The following is a 21703-nucleotide window of genomic DNA, read 5'->3' as shown; positions in this document are numbered from 1 at the left end:
CCAAAGATCTTCAATTAGCTCATATCCCATCGAGAAATAAATGTGGAAGACCTTTCGTCATTTAAGCGAACTTTTCAATAGTTATACACCATAAATAACGAAAAATACTTTCCACTTCACCCATTTTGTTGGATTAATTGTTTTATTTAGAAGCTTAAATTAAAGTATTATTTTAATCATCGTTCATCATTCTGTCCGCTCGATTTCCTCATCGGCTTAGTGTGTGTGTTTCTATATATATCTATAATTTCCACTTTTCAATGATTATAAATCGCGTCCCTCGTCCCAAGCGATTCGGGAGGAAGATATTGAAAATAATATAGAACAACTAAAGATCGCTTCAATAAAAAACTTTCGTACTGGCGCCGTCTACAAAAATTCTGTTCGACATGTTGTTTTATTTAAATTAATATATATTTTGCTTTATGTATATAATTAATAAATTTTTAGTTTAGGCAAAAAACAATAATTACGCTTCTCCTTTCAAAGAACTCGGCTCTCATGCTGTGATCTTATTTAATCTTTATCATTTTCATGCTTTGCTTTTCTGTTCGATTAGTTTACGGATTTTGTTTGCTGAGTTTTAAATTATAATCTGATTTTTCGCGTCTCTCTTATAGGCATTTACTCGTTTCACGCGCTGCTGTTTTATTTCTTATTTAAGAAGTTTTCGTTTTGTTGTTGGGACTGAAGTAGAAGTAAGGTGACCAAACACGATGACATAGTTCATGACGGAAGGGACGACGACGACCTGTTCATAGTGACGCTTCTATCGCATTCTTCGCTGCTGTTCCCTTTACTTATAGTATAGCTTGCATTTGGTTGTTGTTGTTGCCACAATAACCGCACTCGATCTTTATTACGTTCATTATAATCATTCGCTGCCGCCGAAAGCAACCCGAAGGAGCAGCCGCCACACAATCTTTGCCACACATGTGGCGACCTTGGTCTTGGACTTGGACTGATGGGGTTTTCCTGCTACTACTGGGTGTGGATGCTGCTCCCGCTGGAGTTGCAATCGTTGCTGCTGCAGCTGCTGCTGGTGTTGCTAACGGATGTTGTCGACTAAAAACAGCTTCCTTCTGGCGGCTGTGCCAGCTTCAGGTTCTCTTTCATGGTCATGATCCTACGGATTTCCTGCAGCATCGTTTTTATAGTGTACTCGCGACTCCACCTGGCCAGCATCTGCACTGATCTATGATCAACCTGTGCGAATTTCCAAAAAATCATTAGCATTCGCTGATTATCCATCACGCCATCGAAATGTTTCTACTCACCACGCCATTGTTCTGATTAATGCAGTTAATGTTTACTTTAGTTAAAAACCTGAGCGTTGGTGGCTCATCCGGATAGCGTTCGCCGCACTCGATCTTTAGTGAATACATTCGATTCTCGAATGGCGTCTGAAAAGCACAAGAATTTGCAATTAACATTTAATAAGTCTCGAATGGTTCACGCTAAATACTGTGTGCCGTTTACATCCAGAGTGTCGATGAGTCAGGGCGCCCATGCCCCAGAGCTTTCTATTTTTCTACTGCCACTGCAACTAAATCCGTGTTGGGGTTCTGCTCGAAGAACCTACCACCCAAACTCCTCAATGATTCATGCGGCGGCGCGCGCAACACTCCTAGACTATACAAAATTAAATGCAAATCTAGTGTTTCCTTTGGTTTTCTTGGAAGTAATTCAAATGGGGGAAATTCGTAGTGAGCCACCAGAAAGAAATGGTTTTCTTTCTAACATTTCTTTTAATAATACACAAATCTTGGCTAACTTCTTTACGTTTATAACATTAATGTAACATAAAATAACTAGCTGACTTTTAATAAATCTTATAACCTCCTCTTTTCCGATGATTTTTATGATGTTGTTGATTAATACAATTGGCTTTTGTATCTCCTCCAACCACAAAAGGCCACTCATTAGCAGAGGCAATAACTTCTCCGGCTCACTCACAATGATTTGCATTAGCCAGTTGCTAATCAAATGCAAATACTAACAACTTTCCATCTCTCTAGAGAAATAAGAACTCTCTAAAGATACCATTCATCGCTTTACGCAATGCGAGCGACAGTGTCAATAATCCCAGCAAAATAACTCTTATCTAGTGACGTAGCGGGGAAAGTGCTGTAATAGACCGTATAAAAGTGGGACCCCAATGGAAACTTACTCTAGGCGGACCGATGATCATGCCGATCCAGTAGGTGAGCGTCATGTCGTCGTCGTTCTCCAATCCCCACGATATGGTGCCATCGCCCACGCCCTTCTGGCCCTGATCCAGCTCCTCCAGGAGGCGGAAATTTCGTGGCACCACTGCAATGTGAAAAGGCAAAAAGGTGAGAACTCGATGACATAATGGATTTTCACTGGAAAATTTAAAGGTTTAAATACGGTCATTAGTTTACGGATGCACAGTTAAAAAAACCTTATCGAATTATTTCTTACTATCAAAATATTCGTGAATGTAGCACTGAATTGATGTGAAAAATTACATTTTTCACAAGTAAAAATATTTTTGAATTATTTTTTGAAGGCGTAATTTAACTATTCAAAGGTTTAAAAAGAGGATTTATTTTCATATAGAAGCTATCCCATTTCTGATCACTTTTATTTCCATTATTATATTGATACTTTTCAGAGACCTTAAATATTTTGATTTAAGTGATTTTGATTGTTGCTGCGGTGAGTAACTTAAGTTAATCACAAAATTCTGATATTAATATTGGGTTGTTTTTGATTAGACTGTGTGGAATATTTTCTCAGTGTGGGGTCATATGGGTGCGTGTTGTTGTTGTTTGCGTACTGCGTCTTGTGTTGTTTTTGTTTTTTCGCCCGTGTGACTTTGCACGCATTTTCGTGCAGAGAACACAAAAAAAAAGTGCGAAGAGAGGAGCAGATATTAAAAGCGAGGGGCGCGGGGGGAGGGTGTGTCGGCGGGGGCGGAGGGAAAGCATAATTTCTGCATTTGCAAAAACAATTCGAGAAAATGTAATTTGCAGCTAATTTAATTAGAAAAGCAAGACAGCTTGCAAAACGCACGCAAAACGCAAGTGTGCAAAAAAATAAAGTAAGGAAAAAACTCAAAGCAAGGGGCAAGAAGAAGAGCGTGCCAGAGCGAGCGAGACGGCAGGAGCGGGAGAGAGGGGTGGAGCAGGGAGGCGATATTTCGGAAAATGTCAAGTCACGAATCGAAATTGCAACGGAGTTTTCCCCCAGCGGGAAAAGCGGCCAAGGAAAAGCGCCGGAGCGGCGTGGCCCGCCTGCGAAAATATATCCATTCGCCCGTTTCGCTTTTATCGGCTTTCGTCTTTCGCCCTTGCTTTCGTCTTCTTTTTCCCCGTTTTTCACACACACACACATTGCGGCGAGCTTTGCGGGTCCGTTGCGGCGGAAAAATCGCCGCCGGGCAGTGGGAAAGGCGGAAAACGGATGGCCCACGGATCCAGGCACGCTCGGATCCCCTTTTTTTTCTGCCCAATCCCCAATTTATCAATTTTATTTCTTACCAACGCCGGTACTTGTATTCGCCATTGTGGTTGATGCTAAATGTAAAATACCGAAAAAAGTGTGCTAACGCCTGGTGCGCAGTGTGACCGGCGCTCTGTCCTTTTCTGCGTTTCGGTCGCTTTCCAGCACTAAACTAACAGTACTCTGTTAGTTGAGAGCGTTGGTCAACACAAAATCTGTTAAATTTAAGATACCAATAATATTAAATTTAACTTTCAATGCAGATAATTGCTTTATTATTCTGCTGGAAATGTTACAATTTAATACAACATTTTTAGGGAGAGTTTAGGACGTTTATTATTAAATTGTAATGTCACAAAGTATTTTAGACAGTAAATAACTTAAGTAAGGATAAATTACAACTGACCTATTTTACTTTTAATAACTTGTTAAATACCAAATGCAGTATGGTCCCACAAAAAATACCAGACAGCTGTTCTGCTATCAGCACTGTTAACTAACATGACACTCTGTCCAATGTTAACGCGTCAGCTTTTTAAACAAACCTATTTCGCCTGATTAAACATTAATTGGCGAATACACCGGCTGACAATTAACGCGGAATCGGTAGGGGATCCAATATGGAGAGCCTATACCACCAGACCAACAATGCGGTAAAGGATATCGAGCGGGACTTCCAGCGGCTGAGTCAGCTGAGTGCCCAGGAATCCCTTGACGTGGAAAATGGGATACAAGTGAAGATTACCCAGGCGAATTCGTGGGTTAAACAAGATATTATAACCGAATATGTAGTATTATTATTTGTTAACCTCTTTCATACAGCAACTGCGATCGGTTGGACGTGCTGCTGTTCAAGGTGCCACCTTCCCAGAGGCAGAGTTCCAAGCTCCGCGTTGACCAATTGAAATACGACTTGAGACACCTGCAGACATCCCTGCAAACCGCCCGGGAACGAAGACAGCGCCGGATGCAAGAGATCTCGGAGAGGGAACAGCTCCTGAATCACAGATTCACGGCCAACAGTTCGCAACCGGAGGAAACACGCCTGCAACTGGACTACGAACTGCAACATCATTCCCAGCTGGGCAACGCCCATCGGGGAGTGGACGACATGATAGCCTCCGGGAGCGGCATTCTCGAGAGCCTTATCTCCCAGAGGATGACCCTGGGTGGCGCCCACAAGAGGATCCAGGCCATAGGCAGCACACTGGGTCTGTCCAATCACACCATGAAACTCATTGAACGCCGGCTGGTCGAAGACCGTCGAATATTCATTGGAGGAGTAGTGGTCACCCTGCTTGTCATCGCCCTGATCATCTACTTCCTAGTGCTCTAAGATCAAGACAGTTTGTTTAGGCGAGTTTAAATTAAATGTAACTCTATTTTGTAAAGTGTTAAATGCACAATGAATTAGTCGTCGCTTTCCAGAGAGATGTTGCTACCGAAACGCTGGTACAGATGGGCCTTCAGCTCGTCCATTTCCGCCTTGATCACCTTGGCCTTGGCCTCCACGCCAGCGATCTCCTTGAGCACCTGATCCTTGGTCTCCTTCAACAGCTCTTGGGTTTTCTCCAGCTTGTGCGAGAGGAAGACCTCGCCCACGAGGAATGGTATGTCCTCGTCCTCGTCGAACAGCTCGATCTCCTCCAGGGCCTCCTCCACGCACTTCAGCTCGTTGCGCTTCATCTCCAGCTCGGCTTTGAAGTCGTCCATGCGAGCATTGTGCTTGGCGAAGCGGTTTATCCGCTGCTGGTCCTCGAAGGATATGTGCACATCGTCGTGCTGAAAGAGGGCGGATTAAATTAGAATCAAGTAAGATCGAAATATGTTTAAACGATTTCGGGCAGCAGAAGACCTAAGCTTTGCAGGTTGACAAACATTTAATCCACTTGAATAGCTTTCTGCCGGAGAGTATTATTTTTAAGGGGCCACCGGGACCATCGCAAAGTGAGGTTACTTTTCATCCCATCATCAGCTGTCCATTGATGATTCACGAATACTCACGTTCTGGAACACCTTGTTCGTGCCGCTGGCTACTTTTGCTGCCATTTTAGATTGATTTTCAATAAATTTAATAAATAATTAAGGCTGTTTTACAAACAGTTGCTCGTTTCGGTGCTTGGCAAAAATGTATGATTTATAAACATTTCAGTGCTGACAAACGGCAGCAGAGGCGTTAGGGTATTTTAGCCAGTGGTGCTGTTATAGCCATTTCATTAGGAGTTTAGCTACTTTGAAAGAACTATATTTAAATATTATATAATTCTGTTTTTGGTTGGTTTTAATAGAGTTTTGAACAATTAGTTTATATAAAAAATGGTAGTCAAATGAGTTTATGAAAATTTTGTGTTGATAAATGTGGTGTGTGTGATAAATGTCACTACTTTTAGCAGTATGTTAGCTCAGGGCTGTAAGTTAACAGTGTAAAACTAGTGTAAAATACTTATAAGGTGTAAAACACTTAAATTCAAATTTTAACCGTTTGTTAAATGACTTAAAAGTTTTATTTATTTTGTACATTTTAAAGTACTAAGTTAGTAATAATAAAACTAAAGTAGAAAACAAGTATAATCCAATACTTTTTAGCTTGTGTAAAAATATATATGCATTTTTAATCTGTAAAATCCGAAAAATGTTAAATAAGATAAACACAGGTTCGAAGCAATTTGCATGTCTCAAATGAAAAGCTAACGAAAAATAAATTGTTTATGTGATTTCGCACACATCATGCCCCCATTTATTTGCCAGGAATTAAGCGCACCACACAGCTAATTAGTCAAAGTTATTATTGCTTCCTCTTGGCCATTCGATTTAATCACTAATTGTTTGCACATGTCACAAATTAAGCAAAAACTAATAAATTATTTCAGTTAATCACCGTAATTAAATGGGATTTCTTCACCCGATGCAATTAAATTTCCGCTGTCAGCTTAGGAATTTCCCATTTTCCTCCTTCCCCAGTGAATTTCACGATTTTATACGCATTAAGCGGAGTATTTCAGTTGGCGAATGCACTTTCATTTCCCCTTCGGAATATTATCAAAATATGCAAATGCAATTAGACGGAACTTAACACTATCCATTAAGGGAGTGAGAAAGTGCAGGATGTTTGCCAAGGAGGAGAGTGTTAATATCCTGGAGATGACTTGGCTTTTCCTTTCGCTTTTCCGCTGACAATCCCTGTGGGCATTGTCATCTTACAAATTGGAATCACTTCGGTTTTCGGCAAATATTTGCAGTACGAAAAGTGGTAGGTTCTGAATACTATATATATAAAGTGGCTCTCGGGCGCAGTCTGTGCAAATGCCTAATTTATTGAATTTGCATCGCATCAATGGCAGCCGAGCTTGGGAAAAACTTTATTTGCTGCAACAAGTCGTTCGCTGGCTTTCATTTAGGTATCAATATTGTATATTGAAAATTTCATCAGTTTATTAGTTTAGCTGGGCAAACGGATTAGGCTTCGAAACGGTTGCCTTTAAATCATAAATTTATTGATTTTGCACGAAGTCTGTTGCGGGATGCAATTTGTGTAAATTTAAATTTGTTTATTTGTGAAAAAGGCAACTGGAAATTTTTTATTGTGGAAATTAAAAGCAGAGGAAATAAATAGAAAATGCGTTCTTGGTGCTGTTAGTTTCTTAGAATAATCTGTTTTTATAAATGTAAAATGTAAGTTTTTTAATAATTCCAAATATTTTATAATTAAAATAACAATTTTTTGCTAATGAAATATTATTTTGGCATATTTTATTCATTTTCTAAAAAGTGGAATTTTTATTTTATATTGCAATTTAATTTTCTTTCAAGCTACTCAATTTGTATTCACTGGGATAAATTAAACCAATAATTGACTTGAAAACTGTAGGTGTGCATCATTTTTCCCGCCTCCCCTGGAATTACTTCCCATTGACCCACTTTCGGGTCATCAAATGATGCCCACATCGAGTGTCGCTCATATGGGCTAGGTCCTTGCTAAAAGGACTCTCCTCTGCCCTCCTCCCCTGCTTGGGCCATTCTTGTCCAGTGCGTGAGTCCTGAATCACGAGGGAAATCCAAAGACATGGTGTCAATCAGTTTTCCACTAAACCAGGCAGAAATCGGTCGCCTCCTGCGGGCTCTCTCCTCGGCCTTTCCCATTTTGAAGTCCTCTGGATTTTCCCCACTTTCCCGATCATCAATGGGCGACCCGCAGTTGAGGAGTCCCGACCCCTCCAAAAAGGCAGTTAAACTTTGCTTAGCTCGAGTATCGATGTATTCGGGTGCTCGTTCTTCAGCTGGTATGTACGTTTGCCCAACTATTTCATTGTTTGTCCATTTTGCAGGATGTATGTCCTTTGATTTCGATTTCATTGCACACAGGTGCGCACAGGTTCGGTAAATGCTGTTTGATCAAGGCAACTATTTGTAGTTCCCTGAAGTCTTTACATACGGCAAAAAGTTTTAACAAAAATGGAGAATATGTAAAAATGTTGTGTATAGGTGGTTTTTAATATTTTTGACTACTAATATTTTAAACTAAGGATACAAATTTTTAAATGTTTTTATCTGATTTAAATGATGATTTAAAACCAAATATATATAAAAATCTTTTTTAATGATACCCAATATTCATTTATAGGGAATAAAGACAAGTCTACCCAAAGATTTTTTAACGTTACGCTGAAAGTTTTCCAAATTTATTGTTTCCAGTACATACACTTCTCTGTGAGTTTTGTATTTCATCTTTCTGTTGAAATATGCCAACTCTTGTTATTTTCACTTGCTATTTGTGGTTTTTCCAACTTTGGCTCGCCTTTATCTCTCCGGAGTTTTGTTTAATGGAAAATTCGGCTTTAATAAGCATGCTTTAAGTTGTTTCGATCGAATGAGCCACCCTCAGAAAATTAAGTTAACATCCCTGCGTTCTCATTTCGCATTCCGTTTTCGTTTCCCTTTATTTTTCAGGATTCGATTGCAATTTTGTTATTAAAAGCCGCCTCTGTGTGGAGGCTCAGCTCCGGCTTTAATGCGTTAATTTATCAAGTCGGGAGTCGGTTGCTACAGACCCGCTCTATAAGGATACTTATAGCTCAGCGCGAGAGTCACGTTCCCTTATGAGAGGCTTCAAAAGGATTTATGGCCTCACTTGAGTTTACCCCCACAATTTCAGTTTTGTTTTCGGATCCACGACAGGTGCCATAAGTAGGACGAAAATGAATAATAATGGCAGCTACTCATATATGATTAACCCGGTGACTGATAGGTCAAGTGGAGTCGCCGACTTTTGTAGCTCATTCGGCTAATAGGCTTTTAATGAGCGAGTGGTGGCAATATGAGTCCATTTTGGGCCCAGTAAAATCATTAAAAGAGGCCTAAAACGGACACCTTTTATAACTCTAATAGTAGTGGTGGGAAATCTACAAAATAGGAAATTAATTAATATATCTTTAATTAAACTTATTATTAGGAAAATTATTGTTTTCTATCTTTGTTAATTATTCTTTTTTGCTGTACACAAAAAAAGGGTTAGGATTTTATACGGTTGTATAAAAAAATAAAATTAATGTTAAGTTATACATTGATTCAAGAGTACAAAATATAAGAGGTTTCTTTTACTGACCCTTGTCTGTATTAAGAAGTTTAGAATTATAATTTCTTGTACTACTTTTTATCCAATTAGTTTTAATACTTTGAAATATATTAATTTAATGCACATCTTATCTACGACAAATCGCTTTTGCTTTTCACCGACTATTTTTAAACGTTCTATAATGTTTTTGACTTTATATAATAAGATGTAAAATACTTTTTAATATTCCTAAACTGTATTTATTTATTATTTAAAATTTCTGGTCTTCTTCCCTACTGAATTTTAACTTAATTACCAACGGTTATGTTTTTAATGCCCCAACATTAGGTGCTCAACCGACCAAAAACCGAATGTTCCTGCTAGTCCACGCAAAAGGAGCTTCCTTTAAAGCAGAAAAGGGGCAAACCTGCTGAGGTCTCATAAATAAAACATGGAGCTTCTCACTCTCTCCAGCATTTTGGGTTGTTCAATTCATAAATAATGAGTGAGCTCTAGGTGAACTCTTCGCCCTGCCTTTGAAATGCAAATAAAAGGTATTTTCCTGGCTGAACTTCGGCAACCACATGGCGTATGCGCAATCCTTGTTTTCCATCTACAATTTTGGATGTTTTATTTGGGTTTTATTTTTTGCGAATATATCTGAAATTCAATTGAATTCTTACAGGAATTGTCCAGAAATATGCTATTGTTTGGACCGAATGCATGTACATTTTTCTTGCCCCAGGGCAAATGGGAATTGTCAAAATTGTAACGAGCTCTTCGCTGTTTACCCGATTTTCAACCCGTTTCGCTGACATCCACTGCATTGAAATGTCATAAAAATTGAAACACGTTCCTCGCTGTGTTCGCCGCTGCTCCATGGCCAGGGAATCACCATCCTCCTGCCAGCTTTCGGCTGACTTTGAATGGCATTTCTGATGGCGACACTGGCCTGCAGTGTTTCTGCCTTTGGCCTTCTGCTTTGCATACAAATAACGCTAATCTTTGGCTGGCCAAGCCCATTTCCCCGCCCATTTCGGAACCCATAGGTACATGGCCCCACCTATATCCCCAGCCCATCTAACAAACCCATCTCGCAGTTTGTGTGTCTGCCTCTGACGACGTCCCGACTTGGTCCATTTCGCTGATGGTGCAATTTTGCACTTTACACGTGGCCTGCATCCCATTCCTTACGTGGGCGGTGGCACACGTCTGGCTGCGCTGGATATTATGAAAATTTATTGTTTTACGTGCGAGTAATTTTGGGCAATTTTGAAAGACTGCACCAAAGCTGGGTGGGTCTAAATCAATGCGCAAAAATGTAGCCATTGAGGGGTGAATGGGTAGAAAGTAAGTAATCCTCTAACAGCTTCACAAAAACTATGAACGGAATATTGAACATATTCTTTTAAGGGTCTTTTGTTTAATGAAATACAATTTAACAAAATAAAAAAAGAAGTAAATTGGAGTATTTCATATACAATTTTTTTTTTTTAATTATTTGTTAAATGTTTTCCTATTATAGTATTTTATTTTGTTTAAATATGAAAGTATTTCATTTATAATATTCAAAGTTAATACGACTCATTTTTATTAGACTTATATTAATATTTAATTATATATTTAAGGAAAACTACTACATTTTGATATGAAAAGAGTGAAGTATGTTTTTTATACAATTTACAAAGCTGTCAATCCTTAGATATAAATATGCACAAGTAAAAAGTTCATTTACATTACTTACTTCCTAGTGTTTATTCCCTGCAGCCATCCTTAGTTTCCAGATCAAATCAATTCGCATCTCTGCCCATTTATTTCGGGAAATCTATCCCAACAAGCATTTAATCTGCCATCGAATTTGCATTCAGTTTTTGGTTTATTGTTGACTTAACATGGACCATTTGTCCGGCATGTGACAATGGATGTGCGAGTATTCCCTGTCTGTGGCTGTATTTATTAGTTAAACCCACAGGCCGAAGTACAGAACGCTTTTGTTCCACAAATGACAATGCAAATAACAAGGGAAGACGAGTGGCAGCATGGGCAGAGATTCAGATTCTTGTTTTTTATGCAGCAATTACCATGGGGGCGTATACGTGTTAAGCGTAGGCAAAAGATAAATATTGGCCAAGGGACAATATTTGCTCCACAGCCTTGTTTTTCATCCCCCTTCCTCGAACTATTTATATCTCCAATGAGAGCAGACAAAAACTTGGCCATAAGCACAACATAATCGTGGAATTATCATTACGGATTTGCAGCTTTTGTTTCTCCATTTCGAATTTCGTATTCCCATTGGTGGTCAAGTGGTCGTCAGCTTAAGTTGCGTCTTGTATCTTGTTGCCTCGGACTGTTTGTCCCACGAGTCGCATTGCGAGTTGGCCAAAGTTTCTGGCCGGATTTGAATATTCTATAACTTAATGTAGGCATGAGCCTTTTTATTGCACATTTATGAAATGGCATTTCCGTGCCTTTCTTTCGGGCACTTGGACAGTCGAGATTTGTTTGAACACTAGTCAATGTTGCTCAAAAGTTTGTTTTTACCTAACAAATATTTATATAACCACTTTATGACAAGTCTTTCTCTAGTTCAAGAAATAAATTCAAAGAAAATGGCATTCTCTATGGGGTTTAATTTTAGTTTTATATGTTTAAGATGTACTATAAAATATCTAGGAACATGGGTAATTTATCGACTTAATCCCTTGTCAGTCAATTCTTTACTAGTTTCCGGTTCAATTTGTGGCAATTTCTGTCTCCTCTGTGATTTACAAGATTCCAAGCCATTCAACAAACCAGGAAATCCCCGATAATTGCACTCAGTGCACAAATTTCTTCCTTTTTTTCGAAGTTCCCAATGAAATTCAAGAGGATTACAATAATTCGCTTGTCGTTGGAGGGGCAGGAAATGGGGAACCCGACCGGAAGTTGAGTGGGGAGTGCCCCCACAATGCCCCACTGAATTAGTGCGCTTTGTGTCATTAGGTCTCGATTCAGTTTGGGTGGGGATTGGTATTTACGGGGTACGAAATGGAGTTGGAACTGGAAGTTGGTGGGCATCAAGCGCAAAATAACCACTTCAGTTGGCCCTTTCTACGCGCTTTTAAATCCCGAACATTTCGGCATCCGCTATTTCTATTTCCCATTTTTTGTAGCTGGCCCTTGCTCCCTTTTGACCCCTCTTAACCCTATTCTGCCTTTGTGGGGCTTATCAAAAGTGCGAGGTCGTCACAGTGACAGCTTCCTTTCCGCCTGATACTTTATTCGCAAAGGCCGGAAAATATACTGCTTCCGGGTTTTTTAAAGCCTTAAAATGTTGTGCCACAGGCTGTTCAAAAAATATAAGCTCCGGAAGAATTGTGTTGGAAAATTACAGCTGAATTAGTGAGGTAGAAAGGAAAGCACTTTGTGATTTTTGCCTTATAATCAAATATGCAAGTAATTTAAATAACAAAAGATTTTAAGTGCAACAAAATTGTTCTATTAAACCCTATTTATTTAACCCAACATAAACAAACAGCACATATATTTAAGTTTTTTTTAAACAATTTAAATTTATAAACTTTCCAATTGATGTATTACCAAAGTCATTTTGAACCCCTTGAATTTTCGTACACATTTTCCTAGCAATTGAATACGTTTTAGTTTACAACTCAATGAATAAGTGTTCTATTTCCTGACAATATAATTTATTTAAATTTTTCGCCCCTCGCAAAATAAAAGGGGAAGTCGACTTGCCTTTCACAAGATTGATGACTTGCAGCGACGCCGCAGGTGTAGGAGGGCTCTATTTGTGCTCGGCATATTTATGATGAATTACCTGAGTCAGCTGGTCTCTACGCTCTCCATTAGACCACTTTCCATCATGTCACGCTCACTTTCCCCAGCTGTCAATAAGCAAATGGCAGCGATAAATCCTCCCCAGTCAATATAATGTTCCATAGATTGCGTACTACAGGTTGTGAAAGAGATCTTGTCGCTACCTCGCAAATTGCTGACATTTTAATTGAAGTTTATGGGGCCTAAGACAGGCCATTGTGGGCCCGTTTAAATGAAATTCAATGGCCATTCAACAGCTGAACACCTGACAAACGCACGCATAGCGAGCGGATATTGTAAATAAATTAAATAATACACCAATCCGGCGGAAAGTTATTCGTTTTCCTTCCTCGGCCATGACAAATCCGCTTCCAAGTCAACGGACACGCCAAGGAAAACTCGGGAAATGCAACGGCACTGAATTGAAGGCAGCTCTAAAACTTGTCCGATTATAAATCAAAACTTTCGATTTTCCCGGGCTTCTTTTCTTTCCGGTTAGCTGCTGCAGCCCCTGCTCCTTGCCAACTTCCGGTGCCATCGACTAGACTGACTTTTGTGGAACAAAAAATATACAAAAAATACAATAAACGGGAAAAGAAAATTTTCTGCAGACTTGCAAACTTTCACTGATGAAAAGAAAGCAACTTGGAAGCGAATAAACGACAATTGATCGATTTTGAACTTTTGAGAAATGTAAATAATGCGTATTAATGCTGTTCCCCACTGTCTATTCACCATTTTTTGGGTCTGAGTTCTGTGCAAAAGTTGTTTTACTAACATTTAAATAGTATTTAAAAGCTTTTACTATGATATATTTACCATCACTTGAACTATATTTTATGCCTCTAATGCATTTGTACATTAGTTTACAATACCCAGACTAACTTTTCACCTTTTGCATTTACCGCCAGAGCTGATAAAAAATAGTTTGGCAACTGGCCAAACCGCCAGCACAGCGAAAAAAGGTTCATAAATTACAGTTCTCTACTGTTATGAGGGTAAAACAACCAAACTAATCGAAAACGACTAAAAATAGAGTGGGACAACAAAATGCCATTAAAGTTTACAACTTGTTTGGGGAATTAGTTGCAACAGAAGTGAATCCCACAAAAAACAATAGCAGAAACATTTAATTACACAAGCACCATGAATGGACTTCAACTATAACCTTTCATGTCCCAGAATAATTTATTATCCATGAACCTTAATGTTAATTAGGCTCGCTTAGTGGTGTAGGATAAATTTGATGGATAAACAATGTTTTAAAAGTGATATTCGACCGTTACTTTCTTTATATATTTCAAGTTTAAATATAAACCTTTTTAAGCAGTATTCTTTCCGCATTTCAAATTCATAGGTCAGGCAAAAAATCCATCCTGTGACACTCGAAATTGGCCACGCGTCTGGCGTTTTCCCACACAACTCTGATTTTTCCTCAAATGTGTGTCACACACATTCTGTCGTTTATGCTCGGAATGATAATGAGAATCCGGAAATACCTCGAATTTCGTACAAATTTGTTTAGTTCATTTGGCACACGAAGAAAGTTAATTAGCAAAGGCAAATATTGAATATGAAATACAAGAGGAGGTAGTTGAAATTCAAGCTAGAAAGAAAATTGTGTGAAAATAACTATTAAATTAAATGATAGATTGCACACTGTATAATCCTCTTAAATTGTGATCGCGCCCTAGAGAACTACAAAGCCTTTCTAAAAAAGTTAAATAAATTCCAAGTGACCCAAATTCGTTGGAAAAGTCTTTCCACCTCATTCGCATTTTTTTGCCTCCAGCGAGCCGTAAAAATTATCCCACAGACTGGAGATAAAAAAGGCAAAGTGAGCTCACTTGATAATCAGGCACTCAATTATCCCCAAGTTTTCACTAATTGCTTGGCTTAAAGTCAAGTAGCGGGCAGACCGTCTTTTAGTTCGCAACCCCTCAGCCCTCGATGCAGCTGTCACTTTTGAAAAGTTGCCTTCGCGGAGGAGTTGAGGGATTCCTGCGGTAGCCGTTGCAATATTTTGGCGCATAATTCCTTCCCTGCGCTGTGTATAAAATTTAATTAAGACGCATAAAGTTTTTCACACTTTGACACAAGCCCCAGAGCATGTGCTCCTCCTTGGCTCCTCCTGTCCAATCTCGCCCGGCGCCGTCTTAAGGGAAACTACTTTAGTTTGGCTTTGAGAGGAAACTTTTGGGTTCTGGCCAAACCCTGAGTTGAAGGAGAGAGGGAGCATAAGTTCCCTGGCGCACGGTGGAAAATAATTAAACAGGAAGGCTTCCAGATTTTTACTTTAAATCGGAAGAGCAAACCATCAAAATATTCGGCTAAAGTATCACAGAAATCACTACATTTTAGAAAAATTTCTTTAAAAAAAAGGTGCCTAAAAGTAGGCAGAAATACATTTACAATTGGGATTAATCAAACATTTTTACTGCATACTTTTAGGCACCATTAAAAGTGATATGAAAACCGCAGTGATTTTAGGAGATTACAATTTTTAAATAAAATAAAATAAATTAAATTTTTATTACTCCTTAAAAATTATCATAACATGTTTCCCAGTGCAGCAGCACGCTGGCAAAGAGGCAAAATTACGCGCCCTGCTGAACGCTTTTGTTAATTATGCCACGGCTTCTGCAGGTCCTCTCAACCCCACTTGGCTGCCACTTTCTTTCTGGCTGTTTATTTTTCTTGGCAACCGCCAAAGTTTTGTTGCACAATTTGCTGCTCAAACAAAGCCAAAACAATTTAATTGTCACAGTCGACGAAGTGAGGCAACCAAATTGCATTTTACGGCGTTGCGTAGATAAATAGCCAAGGAGTATGGATTAAACTGAAACCGAAGGCAAACCCATATGTCTGGGGAAACTTTCTCAATCACTCGTGTTGCTCCGGAAAACCCAAGTAAGCCAAAAACTCACTCAGGTTTTGCCAGCATCATTTCCCCCGCCCATCGAACATTTGGTCTTGTTTTTGCCTCGGTTTGGGTCAAACTACTAATGAGCAAGGACATTAAATGAAAAATGTTGACAACTTTTCGGGCAACATGTTTTCGGCGGCGCTTTGCAGATTCTCACGACTTGTAATTGATTTGCCTCGACTTGATGATGCCACTGTTGTTGTGGCTTTTCAGCCTAGAAAAGTGGGAAACTGAAAACTGTTGGAGGAACAAGTCCTTTTACATTCAGCAAACAAAAACGCAAGGCGATTGGGGGAAAAGCGGAAAAGAAATGCCTAAGAGCGGCACTTTGGCAAAGAGCCAAGATAACACAGACCAGGACGGGAACTTTTGTGTTTTTGTGTGAGCGCTGACAAGAAGCCTCCCGGAAAAAAGCAAAGATACAAAATAAAAATGAAGAAAAATTGGGAAAAAATATGAGAGGTATAGAAGGAAGAAAAACTGTGTTACAACTACTGAAAAACTTGTTATCTTAATGGATATTTTGTAGTTCGTTTGTGGCCGAAATTGACTCACTCGTTCTCCGCCCGCTGCAAGGCATTTTTAAACGGGGTGTATAAAGCAAAAGAAACAATTTCAGCATCTTGAGGAACTCAGGATTAAGCTACTTCCAGATGCTGGAGAAAAAGTGTTTAAGCAGCTACACAATTTGATTACGCAATCACATTACCCTTTCTTCCCCTGACTTGCTGCGCAGCCAAGTTAATTTAATTAAACTTTTACCTTTTGACACATTCGCTTGCGCGAAAATCGAATTCTCCCTTTGTGGCGAGCTAATGAATTGGAAAGCGCGCATTCAAAATCAACTGAAAACTTCCCCGACGTCAATTAATTCCAGTTGAGCTCAAGTGTCAGGGCTTAAACTTTCTGCCCCCTCATTTTATTCAATCACATTCAATTGAGTCTGATTATGAGGCGGTACTGCCATTTCGAGTATAGAATCTCGGTGCCCAGAATCATTAGGGTGATGCCGTAGCTGAAAAGGAGTATTAGAAGGGCCGAGCTCACGGTATCCATGTCAACCTGGAATTAGGGATGTCTGAGATGTTGAAAAGGTTTCGGGGAAAGGTTCCCAGGACTCACATGCAAGTCTGAGGTCTCGATTTTCTTCACGCAAGGCGGTTTTCTCGAGTGCCAGACATTAAAGTGATATGTCAGGATTCCCGTTTCGGTGACGCGCCTTAATCTAAATTAAAGGTGTTTCTTAATTAATTATTTAATAATGAAATTAAATGGGTTTTACAAAGATGTATAAATTTAATTTTAAACTAAATTTGAATTTCTTAAAAATATGATAGTAATAGATAGCCTTCTCACCCATAAGAGATAACCTTCCTCATTGGCGAATTCTTTTGCATAATGCTGACAGTTTTTTGTGGCGGAAACATACTAACTTCAGTGAGATCGCAAATATCCTGTTCGCTGAAGGTTTCAGCAATGATCTTGTAAGCAGCAGCCACATCCACGTGAAAGGCAAAACCTTAAACAAAATAAAAACCTAAATAATGAGGGTTTATAATAGGGGTTACCTACGTTCATGCTTAACCCTAAGTAAACCCGTTTCCGGATCCAACCAATTGCTGGCTGCATTATCCTTGGCATGAGCACCCGTCTCATGGCTGTGGACAATATCGCGATAGGATTTAGCAGGATCTGTAGAAGAAGGATTCGGATCCACTGGCTCATCTTCATCGGCTTCGTTTTCTTTAGTGGTGGGCACACTTGTTATCTTCTTAGCATACAGCTCCATGGATACAGGATCTTTGGTGTGCTAGGGATAATATGTTACAAAGGGTGGGAAATTTGATCTACCTATCTGAATACTAACCAAAAAGTAATCCCTGTTGTAGAGAATATCCTCCATGCCCACACTCAGCGAACTGTGCACCAGGTCACTCAAAGTCTTTATGGTCTTCGGTTTCTCCATCAAAAGAGTGCCCACAATACTGGCCGAATAGAACTGATAGATGCAAAATGAGAAGAGCAAACTGGTGATTACAATACAGCGACCCGAAACGAAGCTGGTGGAGAATCCCAGACCCTGTTGGCAGATAATGCCCACGAAAAAGAGCACGGATTCCAGAAAGAGACCCACTCGCTCCGGGGATTTCTTCTGCTTGGCCTTGCGCTCTTTGATGTACTTATTTAGCTTCTGGTAACAGCGTTGCCAAAGTGTGCCTGCATCAATGGGTGTGGAATCTTCATTGTCCTCCACTTTCTCCGGAACCTTTTCCTCATTAACCACCACTGAAACTGCAGTAATTGGACGCACTGGGGCTTCCACTTGCTCCTGCTGTTGTGGCTGCTGGTAATGATGTCTAGGCGGAGCACCTCCCTTCGGCTTAATCAAAGCCGAACCATCGTGCGGCACTAGTTTCCATTCGATGGTGGTCAGGAACCAGAGAATAAATACTGTCAAAACGCCACAGCCCACAATTAAAACCCACACATCGTTGGTGAAGGGTTGCAGGAATACGATACGATCCTTTTGGGTGCTCCGCGGATGGCGGAAGATGAAACAGGGACGACTCGACCAACTCCGACCGGCCACATCGATCCACTTGTGCCGTTCCAGCCAGTAGAATATCGGAGCACCGCCAATATCCGTCTCGTTGCGAATGAGGGCTCCAATCATCCCGTCGAACCGCCCGTTCTTCACATATCCCCACGAGGTGGTCCTGGAAAGGACGAACGTCCAGTTGAACATGTCGCGCACTGCCATCAGCAGATTGAAGTTGAAGCGGTTCATAGTGTCGATGTGACCCGAAACCGTGTGCGTGAGGTAGTACATCAGGGTGCCCGTCATGTTCTTGTTGGTCACCTGCCATGTGGTTGTATATCAAATCGTTATTGCACTGGAAGAAACTTTAGGTGCAGAATATTAGGCAAATATTATTGTTATTTATTCTATTTTTTTTTTCAAGTGTCCAAAAGTATGCAATGAAAAAATGTTTTGCACTTCTGTGTTTAAAAAATACTTTTGCATACTTTAAGGCACCTTAGTGCTTTTTAGTGCCTCAGCATGATGATGGATACTCTTGCGCCAATCCCAATCGAAAAATTCCACCTTTCCCCCAGGAACCTCACCACAACCATGCATCGCAACCTGGCGTGCTGCATGTCCATCCTGCGACGAACTGTGGACGTGGTCCGAAACCAAGTGTGCAACTGGATACCCTCCGACGGCGTGAAGCTGCCAATTTCGGTCAGATTGACGTGTCCGCCGTAGTTGAGCCCGGGGTTCCTAAGCGAGGGTCCAAAACGGGAGCAAGTTGTTTTGGGAATTAGCAGTAGGGAAGTCGACATTTGGGAAATTATGGCTGATGTGTTGATGGCAACAGGGCATAGGAAGGCACGCTCTTTTCTGGCTTTTAAGGGGAATGAATTGTTTTGGGTCACACGTTGGCGAAATGATAGGTGGTTTTTTGACTGCACAAACTATTTCAAAGAGCCTAAAACTAGAAGGCATTGGAAATTCTGGTGATAAATAAAACATGTTAAGGTTATTTTAAGGAACTATATATCCTTTAGTATCTAAGCCCAGCACACCAGAGGTTGTCTCCTCAATCAATGAGCTTAGCTAAACACTTGTTTATAACATTTATTTTCGCTACCATTAAATCTCAAAATATTAAACGTCGACAAACAATTAAAGAACCAATTTTAAAAACAATATTTTCGTGTAGAGGACCATTCACTTTAATGGAAATTGAAGCTTGAGGTGATGTCGAGATGACAGGGACAGGTATTACTCACCAGACATCGAACAGAGTGTAGTGGGCTGCCTCGGACATTCGCTTGGCCAGGGTGAGTTCGGTGTTCATGTACAGGTTCATGCCCCCCAAGAAGCTCTCGATGGAGGGCAGTTCTTCATCATCAGTCGTTTGCATTTGATGCCCCGGCGAATCCTTCTGCGCCACCTCCTCCTCCTCGTGCTTCACCGATCCCTCGTCTGGCTGCATCCTTCCTTGCCAGGCAAAATCCTCTATCAATAGCCAGTGGAACTTCTCGCTGTAGAGCATCTTGGCGGAAGCCTTTGAAATGATTGTACTTGAGCACTTAATAAGAAGTCTAGAACTTGAAAAGGCATTGGGTGATAACACTCCGAGAAAGTGTTAATTTATGATACAAAATTTAATGTTTTTTGTTATTAGGATTGTAGTTTAATTGGACGTGACTTTTATTCTCAAAAGGCTTGGTAAAAGTAAACTATTTTGCTATTTTTTCCACTCAACCTAAAAAAGTTAAAAATTATTAAAAACTTGGGAACTTCTGGGGTGGATTCTCATCTTAATGAGGTATTAAAAACTTAATATTTTCTCGGAGTGTCCCGTGGCGCACCCTTCCGTTCCTTCTCCGCCTTCCAACTCCCCATCCTTACCAACTCGAGGAATCGCCGACTGAGGACGCCGCATGCCAGATCCACGACCACAATTTGCCTGAGGGCTTCCATCCGCAGGACGCCCTCCAGCCAGTCGGAATTGCTCTGCGACTGGCTGGGCGACTGGCTGAATCCGCCGGTGGGTCCGCTGCCCGGTCGGTTGGGTCGACCACTCGCAGGCGCCGCCTGGGCCAGGACATCCAGCAGGACAATCCGCACAAAGAGCTCGCTCTCGTAGAGACTCTTAATCAGCTGAAAATTCTTCGCCGCGAAGGCGTCCTGAAGTTCTGCTGCTCTCGGGACTTGGGTTGGCGTCTGGAAATGGGGCTTCTGGCACGTGAAGTAGGTTATCCTGGGGATGTGCTTGTAGTCCTGGGCGAACTGCAATATCAGGCTGCTCTGCAGCAGCGAAGTGCGCTGCGGTTCCGCCAACCCATAATCCAACTCCAGCTCGAGCAACTCGCTCTCCTGCAATCCTTCGCAGGATAGGGAAAAGAGTACGAGTAGCCACCAATGCATTGGATTTTCTAACAATAAGTTAACATTCATACGACGCCCTTTATATATATAGGGGGATGCCCTTTTGTTTGTGCATTATTCATGCGGTTGGCTTTGACATTTTGCGGCTGTCAAAATTAAATTGAAATTGGCCCATAAATCGCTCTTTGGAATTTCACTTTTCTTGTCATCTGACACCGGTCACCGTCATTATTCAATTTCGTTCAATTAGATTTCATAATTCATGACCTGCTCCCGGTTGCCCATGAATATGTATCAATGAGTTGGCGGTCGTCGTCCCAAGAGTGTGTGTGTCTCAATCCCACACAAACTCCTTTTGTCCTGTGGGGCCCAACGCTTCCCATGTCATAAACTCGGACAGCTTGTCACCTTAATTAAATTTCAGTGCCAGTTCTAGAGAGAAAGATGGAAATGTTACTTAAACAGGGTAATTAATAAAGGAAAACCAGAAAGGTTCTTGTAAATAACATTTACCAGATAATAATTAGGTTCAACAAAATTATATGTGTATTTAAATAATATTCTATGAAATGGCAGAGCTACAAATTTTTATTTTTGGTGCCTAAAAGTATGCATTGAATAAATTATGACCGTCTTTCTATGTGAATGTGTGTTTTTCTTGGTCGGAAAAATATGGTTGCATACTTTTAGATATCTAAAATAACCTATATCCTATATCATATATATAATATCCCATATACTATATCCCAAAAGTAAAATATAAAATGTTTCATTTATTTTTCTTTGATTGTACTTCTAATTTAATAGTGTTTTTGACTTTCCCTTCATCTTTTAACTTTTGACTAATGCCAACTCCTGTTGTTTTCACCACAGATTTTTCTCTGTTTTTCGTATTCCGTATTTTTTTCTGTTCTGTTTCAGCTTTTCAATTCAAATTTTTTTGTGCGTTCAGGCGAGGAGCCCCAGAACAAAGTCATATTTCCTTATTATCTGTGCCACCGCCGTAATATCCGAAAAAAATGGAATTATTAATGGCACT

The 21703-nt window shown here is 40.2% G+C and overlaps 4 protein-coding genes across 4 annotated transcripts; 1 reads left to right on the top strand and 3 right to left on the bottom strand.

The window, feature by feature from the left end:
* Positions 1-378: 378 nt before the first annotated feature.
* On the bottom strand, positions 379-3635 carry LOC108035382 (ubiquitin-conjugating enzyme E2 variant 1). Its single transcript, XM_017110988.3, has 4 exons — positions 3507-3635; positions 2171-2313; positions 1278-1403; positions 379-1206 (listed from the first exon to the last, which is right to left on the bottom strand). Exons 1-4 carry the CDS (start codon positions 3529-3531, stop codon positions 1066-1068), a joined length of 435 nt encoding a protein of 144 aa, XP_016966477.1. The 5' UTR covers positions 3532-3635; the 3' UTR covers positions 379-1065.
* Positions 3636-3959: 324 nt separating this feature from the next.
* Positions 3960-4867, top strand: LOC108034519 (probable Golgi SNAP receptor complex member 2). The gene is made up of 2 exons (XM_017109442.3): positions 3960-4225; positions 4291-4867. The coding sequence occupies exons 1-2, from the start codon at positions 4089-4091 to the stop codon at positions 4802-4804; spliced, it is 651 nt and encodes a 216-aa protein (XP_016964931.1). The 5' UTR covers positions 3960-4088; the 3' UTR covers positions 4805-4867.
* On the bottom strand, positions 4830-5637 carry LOC108034520 (probable prefoldin subunit 4). The gene is made up of 2 exons (XM_017109443.3): positions 5473-5637; positions 4830-5250 (listed from the first exon to the last, which is right to left on the bottom strand). Exons 1-2 carry the CDS (start codon positions 5515-5517, stop codon positions 4879-4881), a joined length of 417 nt encoding a protein of 138 aa, XP_016964932.1. The 5' UTR covers positions 5518-5637; the 3' UTR covers positions 4830-4878.
* An 11060-nt stretch (positions 5638-16697) lies between these two features.
* Positions 16698-20703, bottom strand: LOC108034400 (uncharacterized). The gene is made up of 8 exons (XM_017109282.1): positions 20185-20703; positions 19560-19837; positions 18891-19047; positions 17632-18624; positions 17337-17574; positions 17121-17283; positions 16887-16989; positions 16698-16826 (listed from the first exon to the last, which is right to left on the bottom strand). Exons 1-8 carry the CDS (start codon positions 20701-20703, stop codon positions 16698-16700), a joined length of 2580 nt encoding a protein of 859 aa, XP_016964771.1.
* Positions 20704-21703: the final 1000 nt, after the last annotated feature.

Source organism: Drosophila biarmipes, chromosome 3L, assembly GCF_025231255.1.
Source record: "Drosophila biarmipes strain raj3 chromosome 3L, RU_DBia_V1.1, whole genome shotgun sequence".
NCBI classification, from domain to species: Eukaryota; Metazoa; Arthropoda; class Insecta; order Diptera; family Drosophilidae; genus Drosophila; species Drosophila biarmipes.
Note: the sequence above shows the minus strand (reverse complement) of the source record. Positions and strands in the feature narration are given on the sequence as shown.